Here is an 18488-nt window from a genome sequence, read left to right on the forward strand (position 1 = left end):
ATTAGCAAGGGGGTTTACGTTTAGCACTTTTGCAAGGCACTGTATTCATGTCACATTCTCATGAGCACCCCTAAAGGTCTGATCCTACAATCGCCCCTGGGACAATTTCTGGGGAAATTGTGGGGTGTGCCTGTGTCGGTTGCAGATGGGTCCGTTTTTTTTACTGTCATTTTTACAACTGATATACAGCGACGCACCATATAAGCTTGAGTTTAAATACATTATTTAATGTGACATTACGTAGGCCTACTGTACATGCAAGTCTTAGCTAAATGACTTAAATGTATGATGCACTTTTCGATCAGTCCTCCGACACTACAACACAATACTTGCTGAGTATAACAGCGCAACAGCGCAACAGCTCAAACACAGGTAGTAGCAACTCTAGTGCTAAATAAGTATTTAGCTGCTAGGCTCCATGACGCCGGGTAAGAAGGGCTTGTGAAACTGCTCATCAAAAGAACGAAGGGGAATCCATTTGTCTGGCAGATTAAGACGTTCGTAGGAACCTAGTGAAAAATAGCCTAAACTTTCCAAGACTTTTAGCTAGGTTTATAGGTACCTAGCGAAAAATAGCCTCAACTTTCCTAGACTTTTAGCTACGGTACTAATGCAGAAGAAACACTGATATCGTTGTCATACTAGAACGTCGTATTTGTGTCGTTGCTAACATGTGCTGACATGTGCACACTCAATGAATTCAAAATTTGTCGGTCGCACATGTGCGAGTGTTTGTAAAAAATGCTTGCATTGTCTCAAAAACTGGTCGCAAAATGCGACCATTTGGTCGCAGTCTGGAGCCCTGAACCAATAAGCCTGCACTTGCCCTCATTACTCAAATGATGCCGTTCAGGGCATTAAAATGACAAAATAGGACGCGAGTGTCTCAGAAATAATATAGAGCTATTTGTCTTCATGGCCAACCAATGAGAATATTGTGAATAAAAACAACACAGACGCAGGCGGCAAATAAACAGGCAGATGTTAGCCTTGCATTGTTTGAAAAAGAAGAAGCGGGAAGCCAGCTAGTATATAAGAGGCAGATGTTGGATCATATCACCCCATGGAAAACCAAAGTCATCCCCATGTCTGGATCGTTGGCAGCTTGTTGGTATACTGGCTTGTGCGACACGCGGAGGAGGTCGGACTGTACCCCGACCTTGCACTGGAGTGCCATATTGAATGGGTAGGGGTGAGGGGCATGAGGTGGGCAGACCTTGTGCCTAAGCTCCGTGAGAAGCGTGGCATGCTTCCCAGCCCGGACATAATGGTGCTCCACGTCGGGAGAAACAACCTCAGCCAAGTGACCGGGCTAGACCTGACGAGGCGGATGAAGCGAGACCTGGGGGCCATCATGGAGATGTTCCCAAACACTCTGCTGGTGTTTTCGGATATCCTGGAATGCTGCGTCTGGTGGTATCAGAGGAGCACCAGCGCTTCTGGTATCGACAGGGCAAGACGTCGAGTCAACGCAGCGATGTCTAGCTTCCTGGCCGACCGTGGCATGGGGAGCATTCAACACCCCCAAATACGACACGGTTTCATGTGGATGTACCGCCACCTTGATCACGTTGGAAACAATGTGTTCTTGGGAAACATCAAAGACGGTCTCCGACGACTCCTGTGCTGTTTTTATGTCAGACAAATAAAACCACTGCATAGTGACTAGAAGTGTTGTATTTACAGTCAAGATCAGCTCTGGTGATTGGATGTCAGTTTTGCACATATTAAATCATCAAAATGCATAACTGTCCCACTTTACCTGATGTGCCACATTACCTGAACTCACCTTACTTCTGTCCTGGACAATTCGTTTTTTCTTCTGAAAAGTCCTGCTTCCTTCAACTGCATTTTTAGTGTGCGCATAGGCTACTTATTTTAATATTGTGAAACATTAACAGCATATCTAAGATTGTTTCATAGGAATGACTCTGATTAAAATAAAGAGTAGCCTAGTGCAAGTCATGACTCTGAATTGTTAACACAAATGCTTCCAAACCAAACGATCAAGTTCCTGATAATGACAGAGTTACGTGGACCAGGATAGTTGTTTGGCTATCGATGTTTACGTTTAACACGCAATTTATGCTTTTGCATAAGTAGCCTACTATTTGCTACATGCTTCGATACCCAAATAATGTTCTGGTGCTCGTAACTCTGTCAGGCTATTGAATTTTGTACTACTGTCGATCAATTTTTTATTTCTTGTTAGTTACTGCATCCAGCGAAAAAAGGAGGCGCAAACATTCCCTGGTGCTATTTTGCAGTTTCAAAAAACAATTACGCCACAGACCAGGAAAAACGTAGTCTAAAGTCAGTGGCGCGTTATTCAGCTGCAATTTTAAGGGCGCATTCTTGGCAATAATGTGTGCACAACGCACATACACTTTGCTTCTCCCATCTACACAGACGCTGCAGTCCCCATTTTTCCAAACCATACATAATTACAATGCAAATATATTACCACTCAAGGGAAATCATTGTGCTGTCCATGAATATGTGAAAAAAGGCATAAATCTAGCGTACACATTTACCCAAATTATTCACACTAATTGCAGTAATGATGGATTAAACCTGTTTGACCAATAGGGGCAAGACACAGGTATATGGACGAAGCTAATTTGGGTGGGTTTCTTCCATCCCCATACAATGTCACTTCTCTCGTCTTTTACGGTCCTGATGAGAACGTCGGTCTCCTCGGCTCTGAACCGCTCCTGGCGTGCGCCTGGCAAATCCGCCATTATAATAGCAATCTGCCATGGAACAAGCATGCCTGCTTTTAAAGGGAATGTGAGATGACGCTTTGATTGGTTTATTACACGTTACTCCCAAACCACACCTATGAGTAATGTAGCTACTTCAGACAAACCCATTTTATATTTGCGTCGGGCGCAAGACTCATTTATCCCGCCGGTATAATAGCAACAGTTCCGCCCACAAAGTTACTTGCGTTTCGCATTTGATACTTTCAGATCGTTAAAATAGGGCCCTTAGTGTTTATGTGGTGCAAGTGACTTTAGTTTGTTATACATCAGAATCAGAAATCAGAAATCAAATTCTGATGTGGTGCAAGTGACTTAAGTTTGTTATACATTACATTTAGCTGATGATTGAAGGGATATAATTAAAATATTCAAATAATAAGACAATAATCACGGACTAACAACAAGAACACATAACATATTGACCCAAGGTAATTAATTTTCGAAGGAGCTCATGCGTCAAGGTGGGCAGGTTTTCACAGGCGTTTCTGTGCTGCGCAATAGAGGGTTTTCCCCGACGTCACGTTCTGGACTGTAACCCGGATGCGCGGACATTGTGGAGGCACTCGGTGTAAAAAACTGAACGGAGTACAGTGGAGTGTTATGCGCTTTGGATACTTTAAGTGAATGTTGCCATGTCCAAACAACTGAAAAGCAAATACAAACGTGTCCAAGATGCAAAGGCATGTAGGGAAGGACTTGGACCACAAGAAAATGTGCGATATTTCGAGAAATTACGATTTATTGGCGGTGCAGATTCCTACGAGTTAGTGTAAGCTCCCTCTTGGATCCGTGACGACCCGGTGATTCTTCCTTCAGTTGCATATCCCAATATAGTCAACTATACCTGGTTTTCTCGCCGAGCCCATACACAGCGGAAGACCTTAAATCCTACAAAGGTTTGGAGGCCTATAACCAGATGGTGTGTGGATGGGTGAGGGAGACTCAGTACCGAGTTATCAACAACCGTTGTATTGTGAAGGCCAAAGTAAGTAATGCAATAACCAACCTAATCTTAACTGTATGATATTATTGAGATACTCAAGGTGTAGCCAAGTGACTCTCAATCGTGTTGTTTCCCTGGTAGATCTTGGTTGAGCATTGCCAACCACAAGCGCCTCCTTTCCTTTGATAATCTCTGACATTCCTCTCCCTGGTTTTTAATAACTTTTGGAAGTCGATAATATAGCAAATGTTTTTCTCGATCTGTCCCATTGGTACAATTGGTAAAACACAGCAATAATTAACCATTTTTCTTGACGATGTTCAGTATATACTTCAGTGCCTGTGCTTTGTTGTGATGCGAAGTGCCTCCAATATGGCGACTTCCGGTCTGATGACGCGCCGTGAAAACCCTCTATAGTTCAAGATCAAGTCTTTTATTGTCAGATGCACAAAACAACACAGGGTCAGACTGGGCACTGAAATTCTTAGGACAAGACAACGCAAAGCAACCTGGTATAACATATAAGTACACAGAACATAGATTACATTTATAATAAGCTATAAAATACTGTAAACCTCCTAATATACAAATAATATACAATATTCAATACAGTATACAACCACCTCTAATACACATAACATATAATAACCTTATAAACCTATACTAACCTAAGACAAGTTAAGTATAATAGTGCAATATTGCTGATAATGCAACCAGTAGCTGAAAGTGACAGTGTCAGGATGTGCAGCACACATAACACCTACCTGTGCACACGCCTAGATATCTAATCAAACAGTTAGGCGTAGTGTTCACGTAGGTGTAGGTCGCGCGTATTTGAGGCGTATGTTTATTGGGGGTGACAAGTGCCCTCACACGCCCAAACAGCATACAATGTAGACAAGCTTTGCCCACAATGTCAGTGTCGTCTCAGCTTTTTTATCATTGGTTCCTAATGGGGGTGATGAGGGAACTTTGATAGCGGCAACGTAGCGGGGACGTTACCTTTGTAAACATTGCATTAGCACGTGTGACCCGTCTGCACAGCTAACAATCACTGCCACCGTTACGTAGCTACGTCTGCAAAGCTAACAATCACTGCCACCTCTACGTCGCTATGCTTGCAATCACTGCTACGTCTGCAATCACTGCCACCACTACGCCATTCGTCTTCCATTATGTGGTATGTTAGCTATAACTGGTCTCAAGTTGACAACTGTAGGTTAAGTGGCTGGCTAGCTATCAATGGGGAAAATAATGAAAGTAGGGTGATTTCAGGTAATGTGGGACACTTTTTGGTAGAGGCTCCAGTAGACTTACAAAATAACTGGTAACTCGCCCCAGTGGTGTTTTTGTAAATCGTTTTAGGGCTTAGGAACATTTTCATGCTGGAATGAAATGGGAATACACAATATTTTAGAAGCTACACACTTTCAAACATAACATGACCCCCTCTCTCACTCAGGCAGCATTTTCAGGTAATGTGGGACAGCTTGTCTGGTAAAGTGGGACAGTCATTGTCTGTCGTCCTAGTCTGCTGATATAATAATTATTAGTTTATATACAACACTACTAGGTGCAAGGGTGTGGCAAGATTAATTTAGTTGTGGGGGTTGACTTATACAATAGGCATAAAGTGTAACTGATGTAAGCCTTAGTGATCTGCAGTCTATGTGCAAGCTAGCTAGTCCCGCTGCGTTAGCATTTTGTTGGACTAACGTTTGCGGTCACGCTTACAAGTCTGAAAGCGCTGGTTCAATGACAGTGTAAGTTGTTATTTAGTTGGGAACTTAAGTGCAGTATGATGCATTGGTATAAAACATTTGACAACTGTCGAATTAAATTATTTTTATAGCATAAACACAGCATTACTAGATGTCCCACTTTACCTGAAAAATGCTGTCCCACATTAACTGACATGATTAGGTAATGTGGGACAGTCACATTAAATGCTTTTTTTCTTCTAATAAAGCATTATTTTACAAATGTTTTTGTGTGTTTCAATCAGTGGTTAAACCCCTTCAATATGCTGCAATAGTACTCATTGTAACTTCATTTAAATTCCTTTGCCAGCCTTATCATTGAGAAATATGATGTCATATGCCGCTGAACTTTCGATGCGTTTTTTCTGTATAGGCTTCTTGTCAAGCCAGATCACGCCTACTCTGATGATGTCAGACAAATAAAAACCACTGCATAGTGACTAGAAGTGTTGTATTTACAGTCAAGATCAGCTCTGGTGATTGGATGTCAGTTTTGCACATATTAAATCATCAAAATGCATAACTGTCCCACTTTACCTGATGTCCCACATTACCTGAACTCACCTTACTTCTGTCCTGGACAATTCGTTTTTTCTTCTGAAAAGTCCTGCTTCCTTCAACTGCATTTTTAGTGTGCGCATAGGCTACTTATTTTAATATTGTGAAACATTAACAGCATATCTAAGATTGTTTCATAGGAATGACTCTGATTAAAATAAAGAGTAGCCTAGTGCAAGTCATGACTCTGAATTGTTAACACAAATGCTTCCAAACCAAACGATCAAGTTCCTGATAATGACAGAGTTACGTGGACCAGGATAGTTGTTTGGCTATCGATGTTTACGTTTAACACGCAATTTATGCTTTTGCATAAGTAGCCTACTATTTGCTACATGCTTCGATACCCAAATAATGTTCTGGTGCTCGTAACTCTGTCAGGCTATTGAATTTTGTACTACTGTCGATCAATTTTTTATTTCTTGTTAGTTACTGCATCCAGCGAAAAAAGGAGGCGCAAACATTCCCTGGTGCTATTTTGCAGTTTCAAAAAACAATTACGCCACAGACCAGGAAAAACGTAGTCTAAAGTCAGTGGCGCGTTATTCAGCTGCAATTTTAAGGGCGCATTCTTGGCAATAATGTGTGCACAACGCACATACACTTTGCTTCTCCCATCTACACAGACGCTGCAGTCCCCATTTTTCCAAACCATACATAATTACAATGCAAATATATTACCACTCAAGGGAAATCATTGTGCTGTCCATGAATATGTGAAAAAAGGCATAAATCTAGCGTACACATTTACCCAAATTATTCACACTAATTGCAGTAATGATGGATTAAACCTGTTTGACCAATAGGGGCAAGACACAGGTATATGGACGAAGCTAATTTGGGTGGGTTTCTTCCATCCCCATACAATGTCACTTCTCTCGTCTTTTACGGTCCTGATGAGAACGTCGGTCTCCTCGGCTCTGAACCGCTCCTGGCGTGCGCCTGGCAAATCCGCCATTATAATAGCAATCTGCCATGGAACAAGCATGCCTGCTTTTAAAGGGAATGTGAGATGACGCTTTGATTGGTTTATTACACGTTACTCCCAAACCACACCTATGAGTAATGTAGCTACTTCAGACAAACCCATTTTATATTTGCGTCGGGCGCAAGACTCATTTATCCCGCCGGTATAATAGCAACAGTTCCGCCCACAAAGTTACTTGCGTTTCGCATTTGATACTTTCAGATCGTTAAAATAGGGCCCTTAGTGTTTATGTGGTGCAAGTGACTTTAGTTTGTTATACATCAGAATCAGAAATCAGAAATCAAATTCTGATGTGGTGCAAGTGACTTAAGTTTGTTATACATTACATTTAGCTGATGATTGAAGGGATATAATTAAAATATTCAAATAATAAGACAATAATCACGGACTAACAACAAGAACACATAACATATTGACCCAAGGTAATTAATTTTCGAAGGAGCTCATGCGTCAAGGTGGGCAGGTTTTCACAGGCGTTTCTGTGCTGCGCAATAGAGGGTTTTCCCCGACGTCACGTTCTGGACTGTAACCCGGATGCGCGGACATTGTGGAGGCACTCGGTGTAAAAAACTGAACGGAGTACAGTGGAGTGTTATGCGCTTTGGATACTTTAAGTGAATGTTGCCATGTCCAAACAACTGAAAAGCAAATACAAACGTGTCCAAGATGCAAAGGCATGTAGGGAAGGACTTGGACCACAAGAAAATGTGCGATATTTCGAGAAATTACGATTTATTGGCGGTGCAGATTCCTACGAGTTAGTGTAAGCTCCCTCTTGGATCCGTGACGACCCGGTGATTCTTCCTTCAGTTGCATATCCCAATATAGTCAACTATACCTGGTTTTCTCGCCGAGCCCATACACAGCGGAAGACCTTAAATCCTACAAAGGTTTGGAGGCCTATAACCAGATGGTGTGTGGATGGGTGAGGGAGACTCAGTACCGAGTTATCAACAACCGTTGTATTGTGAAGGCCAAAGTAAGTAATGCAATAACCAACCTAATCTTAACTGTATGATATTATTGAGATACTCAAGGTGTAGCCAAGTGACTCTCAATCGTGTTGTTTCCCTGGTAGATCTTGGTTGAGCATTGCCAACCACAAGCGCCTCCTTTCCTTTGATAATCTCTGACATTCCTCTCCCTGGTTTTTAATAACTTTTGGAAGTCGATAATATAGCAAATGTTTTTCTCGATCTGTCCCATTGGTACAATTGGTAAAACACAGCAATAATTAACCATTTTTCTTGACGATGTTCAGTATATACTTCAGTGCCTGTGCTTTGTTGTGATGCGAAGTGCCTCCAATATGGCGACTTCCGGTCTGATGACGCGCCGTGAAAACCCTCTATAGTTCAAGATCAAGTCTTTTATTGTCAGATGCACAAAACAACACAGGGTCAGACTGGGCACTGAAATTCTTAGGACAAGACAACGCAAAGCAACCTGGTATAACATATAAGTACACAGAACATAGATTACATTTATAATAAGCTATAAAATACTGTAAACCTCCTAATATACAAATAATATACAATATTCAATACAGTATACAACCACCTCTAATACACATAACATATAATAACCTTATAAACCTATACTAACCTAAGACAAGTTAAGTATAATAGTGCAATATTGCTGATAATGCAACCAGTAGCTGAAAGTGACAGTGTCAGGATGTGCAGCACACATAACACCTACCTGTGCACACGCCTAGATATCTAATCAAACAGTTAGGCGTAGTGTTCACGTAGGTGTAGGTCGCGCGTATTTGAGGCGTATGTTTATTGGGGGTGACAAGTGCCCTCACACGCCCAAACAGCATACAATGTAGACAAGCTTTGCCCACAATGTCAGTGTCGTCTCAGCTTTTTTATCATTGGTTCCTAATGGGGGTGATGAGGGAACTTTGATAGCGGCAACGTAGCGGGGACGTTACCTTTGTAAACATTGCATTAGCACGTGTGACCCGTCTGCACAGCTAACAATCACTGCCACCGTTACGTAGCTACGTCTGCAAAGCTAACAATCACTGCCACCTCTACGTCGCTATGCTTGCAATCACTGCTACGTCTGCAATCACTGCCACCACTACGCCATTCGTCTTCCATTATGTGGTATGTTAGCTATAACTGGTCTCAAGTTGACAACTGTAGGTTAAGTGGCTGGCTAGCTATCAATGGGGAAAATAATGAAAGTAGGGTGATTTCAGGTAATGTGGGACACTTTTTGGTAGAGGCTCCAGTAGACTTACAAAATAACTGGTAACTCGCCCCAGTGGTGTTTTTGTAAATCGTTTTAGGGCTTAGGAACATTTTCATGCTGGAATGAAATGGGAATACACAATATTTTAGAAGCTACACACTTTCAAACATAACATGACCCCCTCTCTCACTCAGGCAGCATTTTCAGGTAATGTGGGACAGCTTGTCTGGTAAAGTGGGACAGTCATTGTCTGTCGTCCTAGTCTGCTGATATAATAATTATTAGTTTATATACAACACTACTAGGTGCAAGGGTGTGGCAAGATTAATTTAGTTGTGGGGGTTGACTTATACAATAGGCATAAAGTGTAACTGATGTAAGCCTTAGTGATCTGCAGTCTATGTGCAAGCTAGCTAGTCCCGCTGCGTTAGCATTTTGTTGGACTAACGTTTGCGGTCACGCTTACAAGTCTGAAAGCGCTGGTTCAATGACAGTGTAAGTTGTTATTTAGTTGGGAACTTAAGTGCAGTATGATGCATTGGTATAAAACATTTGACAACTGTCGAATTAAATTATTTTTATAGCATAAACACAGCATTACTAGATGTCCCACTTTACCTGAAAAATGCTGTCCCACATTAACTGACATGATTAGGTAATGTGGGACAGTCACATTAAATGCTTTTTTTCTTCTAATAAAGCATTATTTTACAAATGTTTTTGTGTGTTTCAATCAGTGGTTAAACCCCTTCAATATGCTGCAATAGTACTCATTGTAACTTCATTTAAATTCCTTTGCCAGCCTTATCATTGAGAAATATGATGTCATATGCCGCTGAACTTTCGATGCGTTTTTTCTGTATAGGCTTCTTGTCAAGCCAGATCACGCCTACTCTGATGATGTCAGACAAATAAAAACCACTGCATAGTGATTAGAAGTGTTGTATTTACAGTCAAGATCAGCTCTGGTGATTGGATGTCAGTTTTGCACATATTAAATCATCAAAATGCATAACTGTCCCACTTTACCTGATGTCCCACATTACCTAAACTCACCCTACATCAGTGTGGCTATTTCAGCTAACTAGTGTTGGGCTGTAGGCAGAGACCTGAACAGCCAAACTTGTTTTGTCACTGACGGGTCATTAAAATGAGTCAGGAGTGGTTATGGTTTGATTTAATATTAAATAATTAAATAAATTATAATATCTGGGTTAGGGTTTTGTGTACCGTGTTGAATGGGTCTTGGTCTTGAAACTTCTTGGTTAGTTGGAACTTTTAATTGACAATATATGACACGTTGACACGAAACTTGAATCGAAGGATCGCCTCACTTTTCAATTTGAAGCAGTAAATCCAACGCTATGGGTAGCTTAATGTAACCCATTCACAGGAGCGCAGATTTATTACGTAAGCAAAGGCACCAAAATGAGTCAGCTAGTCGTAAACTGGTGTTCAGGGAGGAGGTCATAAATCCAGGAGCAGGTACAGGTTCAAAGGTACCAACAAGGATCAGGCAGGAGGGAACAAGGTCTGGAACAAACAAGGATCGACATCAAGAGGCCAAAGAGGAAACCATATAAACACTCAGAATGTGACAGTAAACTATACAAGACTTTTGAAGGGACACAAGGGAATCAGGGGTATATACATACATTGATGGGTAACCAATGTGTAGGGATAAGTGGCAACTCTATCCAAGGGGTGGGCGTGCACAACAAATAGGCAGAAACGGAACAAACCAACTAGACAGTAAACGGGGGGGGGGGATTTAGGGTCCAGATTTGAAGGCATCAGTATTCAGGGGAGCACTGGAACGTGACACCTAACCTCTTGAATGGTCTCACTAGATGATAATACTGGCATAATGGTGAGCTAGCTGCCTTATCTACCTAGCTATCCACATAATGGCATACGTATGGCGTAGCGGTGGCAGTGACTGCAGACGTAGAGACGTAGCGGTGGCAGTAATGTCAGATGTAGGGGCGTAGCGGTGGCAGTGATTGTTTGCTTTATTAGGCATAGCGACGGTTGCTAGCTTTGTTAACATTACCTGGCACTAATCACCCCCCATATATGTCAGGTGTAGTGTACACATCACATACACGTTGTTCACACATCAGTAAAATACATGTGCACAACGCCAGGGTGACGCCTACGTGACGTGTGTGTGAACGCCTGTGTTTATTGTAACTCTATGTAAAGACCCTGTCTCGCATGCAGTCAGAGGGTTGATATCATCGCGCAGGCGTGTGCAGGTGCTACTGTGCGCTTTGCGTATGAACCGCTGACATGTAGTACACCCCATAGTATACACGAGCATGAACACATGAATACAGGCATACACACACGCACATACACACAAATACCTCTTACACTCGTTCCACCAACAAGAGAAGCACTCCAAATGTAGATTTTATGCAAATACAACGACAATAAAGGCTTTCATTATTATTATTAATATACACATAAACACATTCAAATACAAATTTGATGTGATGCTAATTGTTTGTTTTGCACACAATTTTACTTTCCAAGGTTGAATGCAATTCTAAACTGGATCCGAGCCACACAACGTTCTTGAAGGTATCTACACCCAGTGTTCTTCTTCTGCAATACTTATAGAATATACTTATAGAATATACTTATAGAATATATTCTCTATATATATCAACAATTATAATTGGTGGCCAAGCAGCAAAGTGTTTCTACCTTTTCTTATTATTATTACCGGTACACATCTTCTCCCATTGAAGTCTATGGCTGCCCCTAGAACTGTATGGTAAAAATTTGAAATTTGGCACTCCCATTAAGGACAGTCCCCTCTTCATTTTCACCAAGTTTCATGTCTCCCATTGGAGCACTCTAGCGCCACCAACGGGTCAAAGTTGGACATGTGTAACTTTTGAACCGTATGACCTATTTTCAAAAATGAGGTACCGTTGGATTACCTGGATGAAGACAAATTCAACACGCCTATGACCCTGATTTTAAGATTTGTTTTGCTACTTCTCCTTCAATTGTTGTCCACTCTTCCCCAGGATTGGCACAGATCATCGTCAGAGCAACACTCACTCAAATTATCAAATAATTTTTGATTTTCAAAACCGTTTGTCCGGTACAGACAATCAAAATCGGAAGTTGGGTCACATCTCAGCAAATCTTTAAGATATCAACACCAAACTTGGTATGCCCTCTTCTGAGGATGTCCAAACAATTTGATGTCATGTGACCTCTGGGAGTAGCCACTAGAAGCAAAAATGCATTTTGGCCAATAACTGTTGATTTGTATGCCTTTATTAAGTGATTCCTTTGTCTCATGATATCTTGGGAGATCCAGTGTGTGACACATGATAATATGTGCACCTGCCGAATTGATGCATCCTCCATTTTGAGTTAATGAGAACGTTTTTTCTTTACTCCTCCTACAAAGTGTGTTCAATCTTCACCAAATTTGGCACAGATAATCTTCAGACTAATCCTCACAAATGCTATGACATGTTTTTGTTATTTTTGAAACCATTCAAACCATTCAAACCACATCAAAATGTGCAGTTAAGCCAGCAAACAGGAAGTTGGGTTGTATCTCAGCAAATCTTTGATGGATTCACACCAAACTTGCTGCATGTACTCAGTACCCTGTTCTTAGGATGCCTAAAAGGTTTTTTGTTCATTTGACCTGCTTGGCCACCTCATTGCTGCTTGCAGCTATATTGAGGGTTTGATTTTTTCATAAATTGTCTTTGTAATTATATCAGTTATTTACCTGAACTGTTCTATGTTCTACCTGTTCTAACAGTTCTATATTGTACCTGTTCTATGTTCTAACTGTGCTGTTCCTGTCCCTCCTGGGTGGTTGAAGATGGCTGATTCTGGTGGACTTCCCCAGTTAACACAGGTGAGACAGAAGCATGGCCGCTGGCAACATTTGATACGAATGCAGTGATTGGCCACATTTGATACGAATGCAGTGATTGGCGTCTCATCCATTCTATCCAACCACAGCCTGGGAAGCTGAGTGAAGCCTTCAAGTACTTCCTGCAGGGCATGAGCTACAGTAAGTAACCTGGGGGATCACGACTGAGGGAGGGATGGAGGGGTTGAAGGATGGAGGGGTAGAGGCATGGAGGGGTAGAGGGAGGGAGGGGTAGAGAGAAGCAGGGTAGGGGAATAGAGGGAGGGGTAGAGGGATGAAGGGGTGGAGGGATAGAGGGATGGATGGAGGGATTGAGGGGTAGAGGGATGGAGGGAGGGGTAGAGGGATAGAGGGAGGGAGGGAGGGAGGGGAAGGAGGGAGGGAGTGATGGAGGGAACATGTGAATGATTGACCATTTCTCGTTCCTTTAGATTCTTATTCTGTTGTTTGGAGGGATAGAGGGATGGATAGAGGGAGGGATGGAGGGGTAGAGGAATGGAGGGAGGAATCAAGGGATGGATGGAGGGATGGAGGGAGGGGTAGAGGGACAGAGGGGTGGAGGGAGGGAGGGATAGAGGGGTGGAGGGAGGGAGAGGTCGAGGGAGGGATAGAGGGAAGGAGGGAGTGGAAGAGGGGTGGAGGGAACATGTGAATAATTGACAATTTATCTTTCCTTTAGATTCTTATCTGTTGTTTCACCCACCCTTGTGACTGTGTGTGACTGTGTGTCCAGTCTCACTTTTATTTCAGTAATGGTGTGCAACTGAAGTATTGTATGGTGTTGTGCTGCATGGGGTGTTACAGTGTCTGTTGTCTAATTCAGTGTTTGCGTTGTGTTTATCTTGCCCTCTGTCTCCCTGCCTCCTTCTCTCAGTTGCGTATGTGAACGATGGAAGGTTGAGTGGAGGGCCAGGTACTTCCTGTTTGGTGTTGCCCTCTGCCGTTCCCTTCAGCTCAGATGCAGTGTTGCCGATATTGCCAACTTTACACCTTGCCAAGTAGCAAAAAATCTTAACTTGCGACTTGCGAAAAATCTATCGACTTTCTGCAACTTTGCCAAACTCCGTTTTCAGTTGTTGTGCAGCAACAAACAGTTTTCTTCTTTGTGAATTACATTATGTTTGCCTTTCTTAGTGTTTTAGTGGTCCCAATGTTTATAGAAGTAGGCTTCTAATTGTACTCAGTACATCTACAGATCTAAAGCTTGACACTACATGACGCCATCACCATCTTGCGACTTTTAGTAACTTTTCAGAGAGCCAATAGTGACTTCTGGCAACACTGCTCAGATTGTCTTACTTTGACGCAATTTTAGATTATTCTTTTGCTCTTAATATTGTCCTAAAATCTTTTTATATATATTCAATACTTTCAGGTGTCTGTATTTAACCCTGCTGCCCTGTCCTCAAAACTGCTGTCCTCTACCCTGCTGCCCTGTCTAAAACCCTGCTCCCCTCAACCCTATTGTCCTCAACCCTGCTCCCCTCAACTTTAATGTCCTCAACCCTGCTACCCTCAACCCTAATGTCCTGCTGCTGACCTCAACTGTGGTGCCATGACACATTTCAGAACATAAAGTATGATAGTGGTGTTAACCAATCAAATGGTGTTGCCAGTTTAGCCCATTCCAGATAAAAACATTTAGCTTAAATTAAGCACCCTGTTTGAGCTTTGAAATACTTTAATGTTATTAATTCTGTTGTTGAAACAGGTCTGTGTTTTGACAAAACCAACATTCTTCTACAAGACATAACATGAGAACTGTGTGTTCAGCGTTAGGGCCGTTGTCCAGACAGACACATGGCTGGTATCTGCAGCAGCCTGGTCTCATCAGCAGTGTAGGAGGATTCAGTTAGCTCTTCATACACAGCTTGTGGCCCCATCTCTCCCAGATAATGTTCCTGCTGCTGTATTCTGTTGTATTCTGATTTCTGTCTATCTCTTTTTTCTCTCTCCAACTCTTACGTTTCCGATTTCCATCTCTCTCTTTCCCCAACCTTCAATATCAACTCTCATTATTCTTCTGCTATCTCTTGTTCTGTTTCCCCGCCCCCTCTCTCCCTTCCTTCTCCACCCCTCTTTTACTCTGGTCTCACCCATCCTCCACCCACTTCACTTCCCTCTCCTCCTTTTCCTCGCCCCAATGTCCATCCTCTTTGACTCATCTGTTTTTATCTCCTCCTCTCCTCCTTCTTTCTCCTCCTCTTCTTCTCCTAAACCCTACTCATCCCCTGCTCCCCTTTACTCTTTCTCTCCTCCTGCTCCCCTCTTCTTCTCCTACCCCTCTCCCTGTTTCTCATCCTCTTCTCATCCCTGCTTCCTCTCTTCCCCTCCTCCTCCCAGTGCCCTCTGCCAGTATGACCCGCTTGGCACGCTCCCGGACAGGCTCCCTGGCCAGCGGCAGCTCCCTGGACGGCTCCCGCTCCCGGCCCTTCACCCACACGGACAGCAGCGAGGCTGCGGCCCAGCTCTCCCACAGCATGGAGGTTTCCTGCTAAGGCTGCCATTGAAAGGGGGGGAGGAGGAGAGGGGAAGAGAGAAGGGGAATGAGAAGGGAGAGGGGGAAGGAGATGGGAGGAGAGAAGAGGAGGCGAGAGGGGGGAGAAAAGGGGAAGAGAGAGGGGGGAAGAGTGGAAGAGAGAGGGGAAGGCGAGAGGAGGAGAGACTGGGAGATGAGAGGGGAGGAAAGGGGAAGGAGGGAGACGAGTGACTGAGTTTCTACAAACTTTCTCTTATGTCTGTATTTCACTTGTGTCCTGTTTGCTTCCAGTCCAGTTTTTTAAATGATCTACTTTTGACTTCCTTTTCCCCTTGTTCAAGTTCAAGTCTTTTATTGTCAGATGTACAGAACACAGGGTCAGACTGGGCACTGAAATTCTTAGGACAAGACAACGCAAAGCAAACTGGAATGACATAACATATAACTACACACAGAACATAGATTACATATATAATAAGCTCAAATATAGTAAACTTCCTAATATACAAATAATATACAATATTTGATATAGTATACAAAACCTCTAATAGACATAATAACCTATACTAACCTTATAAACCTATACCGCTTGTCCTGCTCCTCCTACTTCTCTTTATCACCCTTTAAGATGTCTACTAGTCCCACCCCTGCCTTTTTAAAACAGCTTTGTTGTTTTTAAAACAAATGGGATACAAACACACTTTACTCACTCTCACAAAGGATACTAAATCACATTGAGTCCATGACATAACCTATATTCCTCATGTTGGTACCACACGTTAGTACCATGTGTTAGTACCACATGTTAAGGGCACACATGTTAATAGCATACATTAGTACCACATGTTAATAGCATACATTAGTACCACATGTTAATAGCATACATTAGTACCACATGTTAAGGGCACACATGTTAATAGCATACATTAGTACCACATTTTAATACAATATGTTAGTACCATATGTTGGTACCACACATAGATGAGCTGTTCTTCCAGCTACAGGAAGTATCATTCTTCTTATTTTTCAGTAATATAATGTATCCTTGGCCCAGGGGTCCAGGCCTGTGTGCACGGTAATGTTCTTAGTCATGGGGAGATTCCTGAATGGGTCAGGGTTAAAGGGTTAGGGTTATACGGTTCTTGAGTATTAGGATATTTCCTCTTACTCGTGTAAGGAGCATTCGCCTACTTGTTTTTCAGCCTCCTTTTCAGTTAGGAAGTGTTGTACCTTCCAGGGCTGGGTTTTGGAGTCATTTGATGTTCCTGTAATAAATGTACCAGACAACACCTCCCCCCTCACCCAACCATGCACTCAGTGCCGCCACTAGCCATTTTGGTGCCCTACGCACAATTCCTTTATGATGTCCCGCCGCCCCACCCCACCACCACCACAGCTGCCCTGTCAATGCATCCACATTCTGTGTTTGATATGATGATAGTTACGGAGTTAATGCGAGCGCGTAATGCGCATTTGCATTTTTTGAGCTTCATGTAAAATAAACTGCCGTTTTTCAATTGGTAAAACCTTGTCTAGTGAAGGTGATGTCTTTTTGTCTCTTAATTTCTCAGCCCCACACTTACGTTTCTTAGCATGGTTTTCCAAATTAATTATAGGCTAAACATTTAAAACTGAAAACATGCATCCTAAGGAGCTCTCCACCTTTATTACTAATTTAAAAACTATTTGATAAATCGAATATAAAAGCATCATAGAATGTAGGCCACAGTAAAGTAACAGCTAGATGGCGTCAGTTACTTCAAATGCATAGATCATGTTTAACAGTAAAATCTCAATTTAGCTTGCACCTAACATATTTGAGTTTGCTAACATTAGCAATAATGTCAGCTAGTTCGAGGTGTAATGCATAGGCTAAGAATTAAATTAGCAGCACATTTCCCGTATTTAACAATGATTAAACATGACTTAGTACCTGAAAGTGATGCACGGGCATCATCTCGCAGTTTCTTTCGCTTTCGTTTTTCTGCCCCTGACTCCTGTTGTCTTTTTGAGGCAATTTTCAAAAAGTTGACTTAGCCTACTATCAAAATTCGTCAGGCCAGGCCAGGGAGATAGGAAAGGGCACCCACGGCGAGCTTGGGAAGTTGAGTGTGTATTTGTTTTTTTTGGGGGGGGGGGGCACCATCGTAACGTTTTTTGAGCAATTAAATGTGTCTCTTGTTTTGCCAGTTTTGTGATATACATGCCTCAAGGTGCCTAATATTTATATAGGCCTACTGAAATAATATCGGCATTATAATTATAACTATGATGATTTTTCATTTGGCAATTTTTTAGTGCCCCCTCAGGTCTTGGTGCCCTACGCACAGAGCGTAGTGCGCGTTATGGGAGCGGCGGCACTGCATGCACTGCAACCCTGACCTTAACCCTGACCCTGCTAGAAACATGCCAGCTAGAAACATGCCTATTGGTCTCTAAAAGGCTATCAGTTAAGGACTCTCTGATGCAGGTTATGATCAATTACGGACTCTCTGCTGCAGACATTTGCTACTGCTACATTTATTAATTTTGCCAACAAGAGGACCCTTTCTCTCAGTAACAGCACTGTTTAACCCTTTCCCTCAGTAACAGCACTGTTTAAAGCAATAAATATTATTGGTGTTTACAAAGAGACAGAGAAAGTGATGAGTGAGAGAGATGTAGAAAGATACATGAAGGGAGAGAGATGGAGAGAGTGAGGTGGAGAGAAAGAAAGGGGAGTGAGATGGAGAGAGATGCTGTGAAAAAGACAGGGAGAGAGAGAGATGCAGTGAAAGAGAGAGGGGGAGAGAGAGAGATGCAGTGAAAGAGAGGGAGAGAGATGCAGTGAGTGAGGGAGAGATGCAGTGAGAGAGGGAGAGATGCAGTGAAAGA

At 42.4% G+C, this 18488-nt stretch overlaps 1 protein-coding gene across 1 annotated transcript in view; it reads left to right on the forward strand.

Annotated features, from left to right (window-relative positions):
• The window catches only part of ndrg4 (NDRG family member 4), a 62314-nt gene extending 46658 nt beyond the window's left edge, over nt 1-15656 (forward strand). The window contains exons 14-18 of the mRNA XM_084671692.1: nt 11758-11805; nt 13082-13117; nt 13225-13276; nt 14010-14048; nt 15479-15656. Coding sequence (XP_084527818.1) covers nt 11758-11805; nt 13082-13117; nt 13225-13276; nt 14010-14048; nt 15479-15633 — 330 coding nt within the window. The 3' untranslated portion in view covers nt 15634-15656. The remainder of the gene's footprint in view (nt 1-11757; nt 11806-13081; nt 13118-13224; nt 13277-14009; nt 14049-15478) is intronic.
• Nucleotides 15657-18488: the final 2832 nt, after the last annotated feature.

Source organism: Hypomesus nipponensis, chromosome 14 (assembly GCF_054491055.1).
Source record: "Hypomesus nipponensis isolate SF chromosome 14, ASM5449105v1, whole genome shotgun sequence".
NCBI classification, from domain to species: domain Eukaryota; kingdom Metazoa; phylum Chordata; class Actinopteri; order Osmeriformes; family Osmeridae; genus Hypomesus; species Hypomesus nipponensis.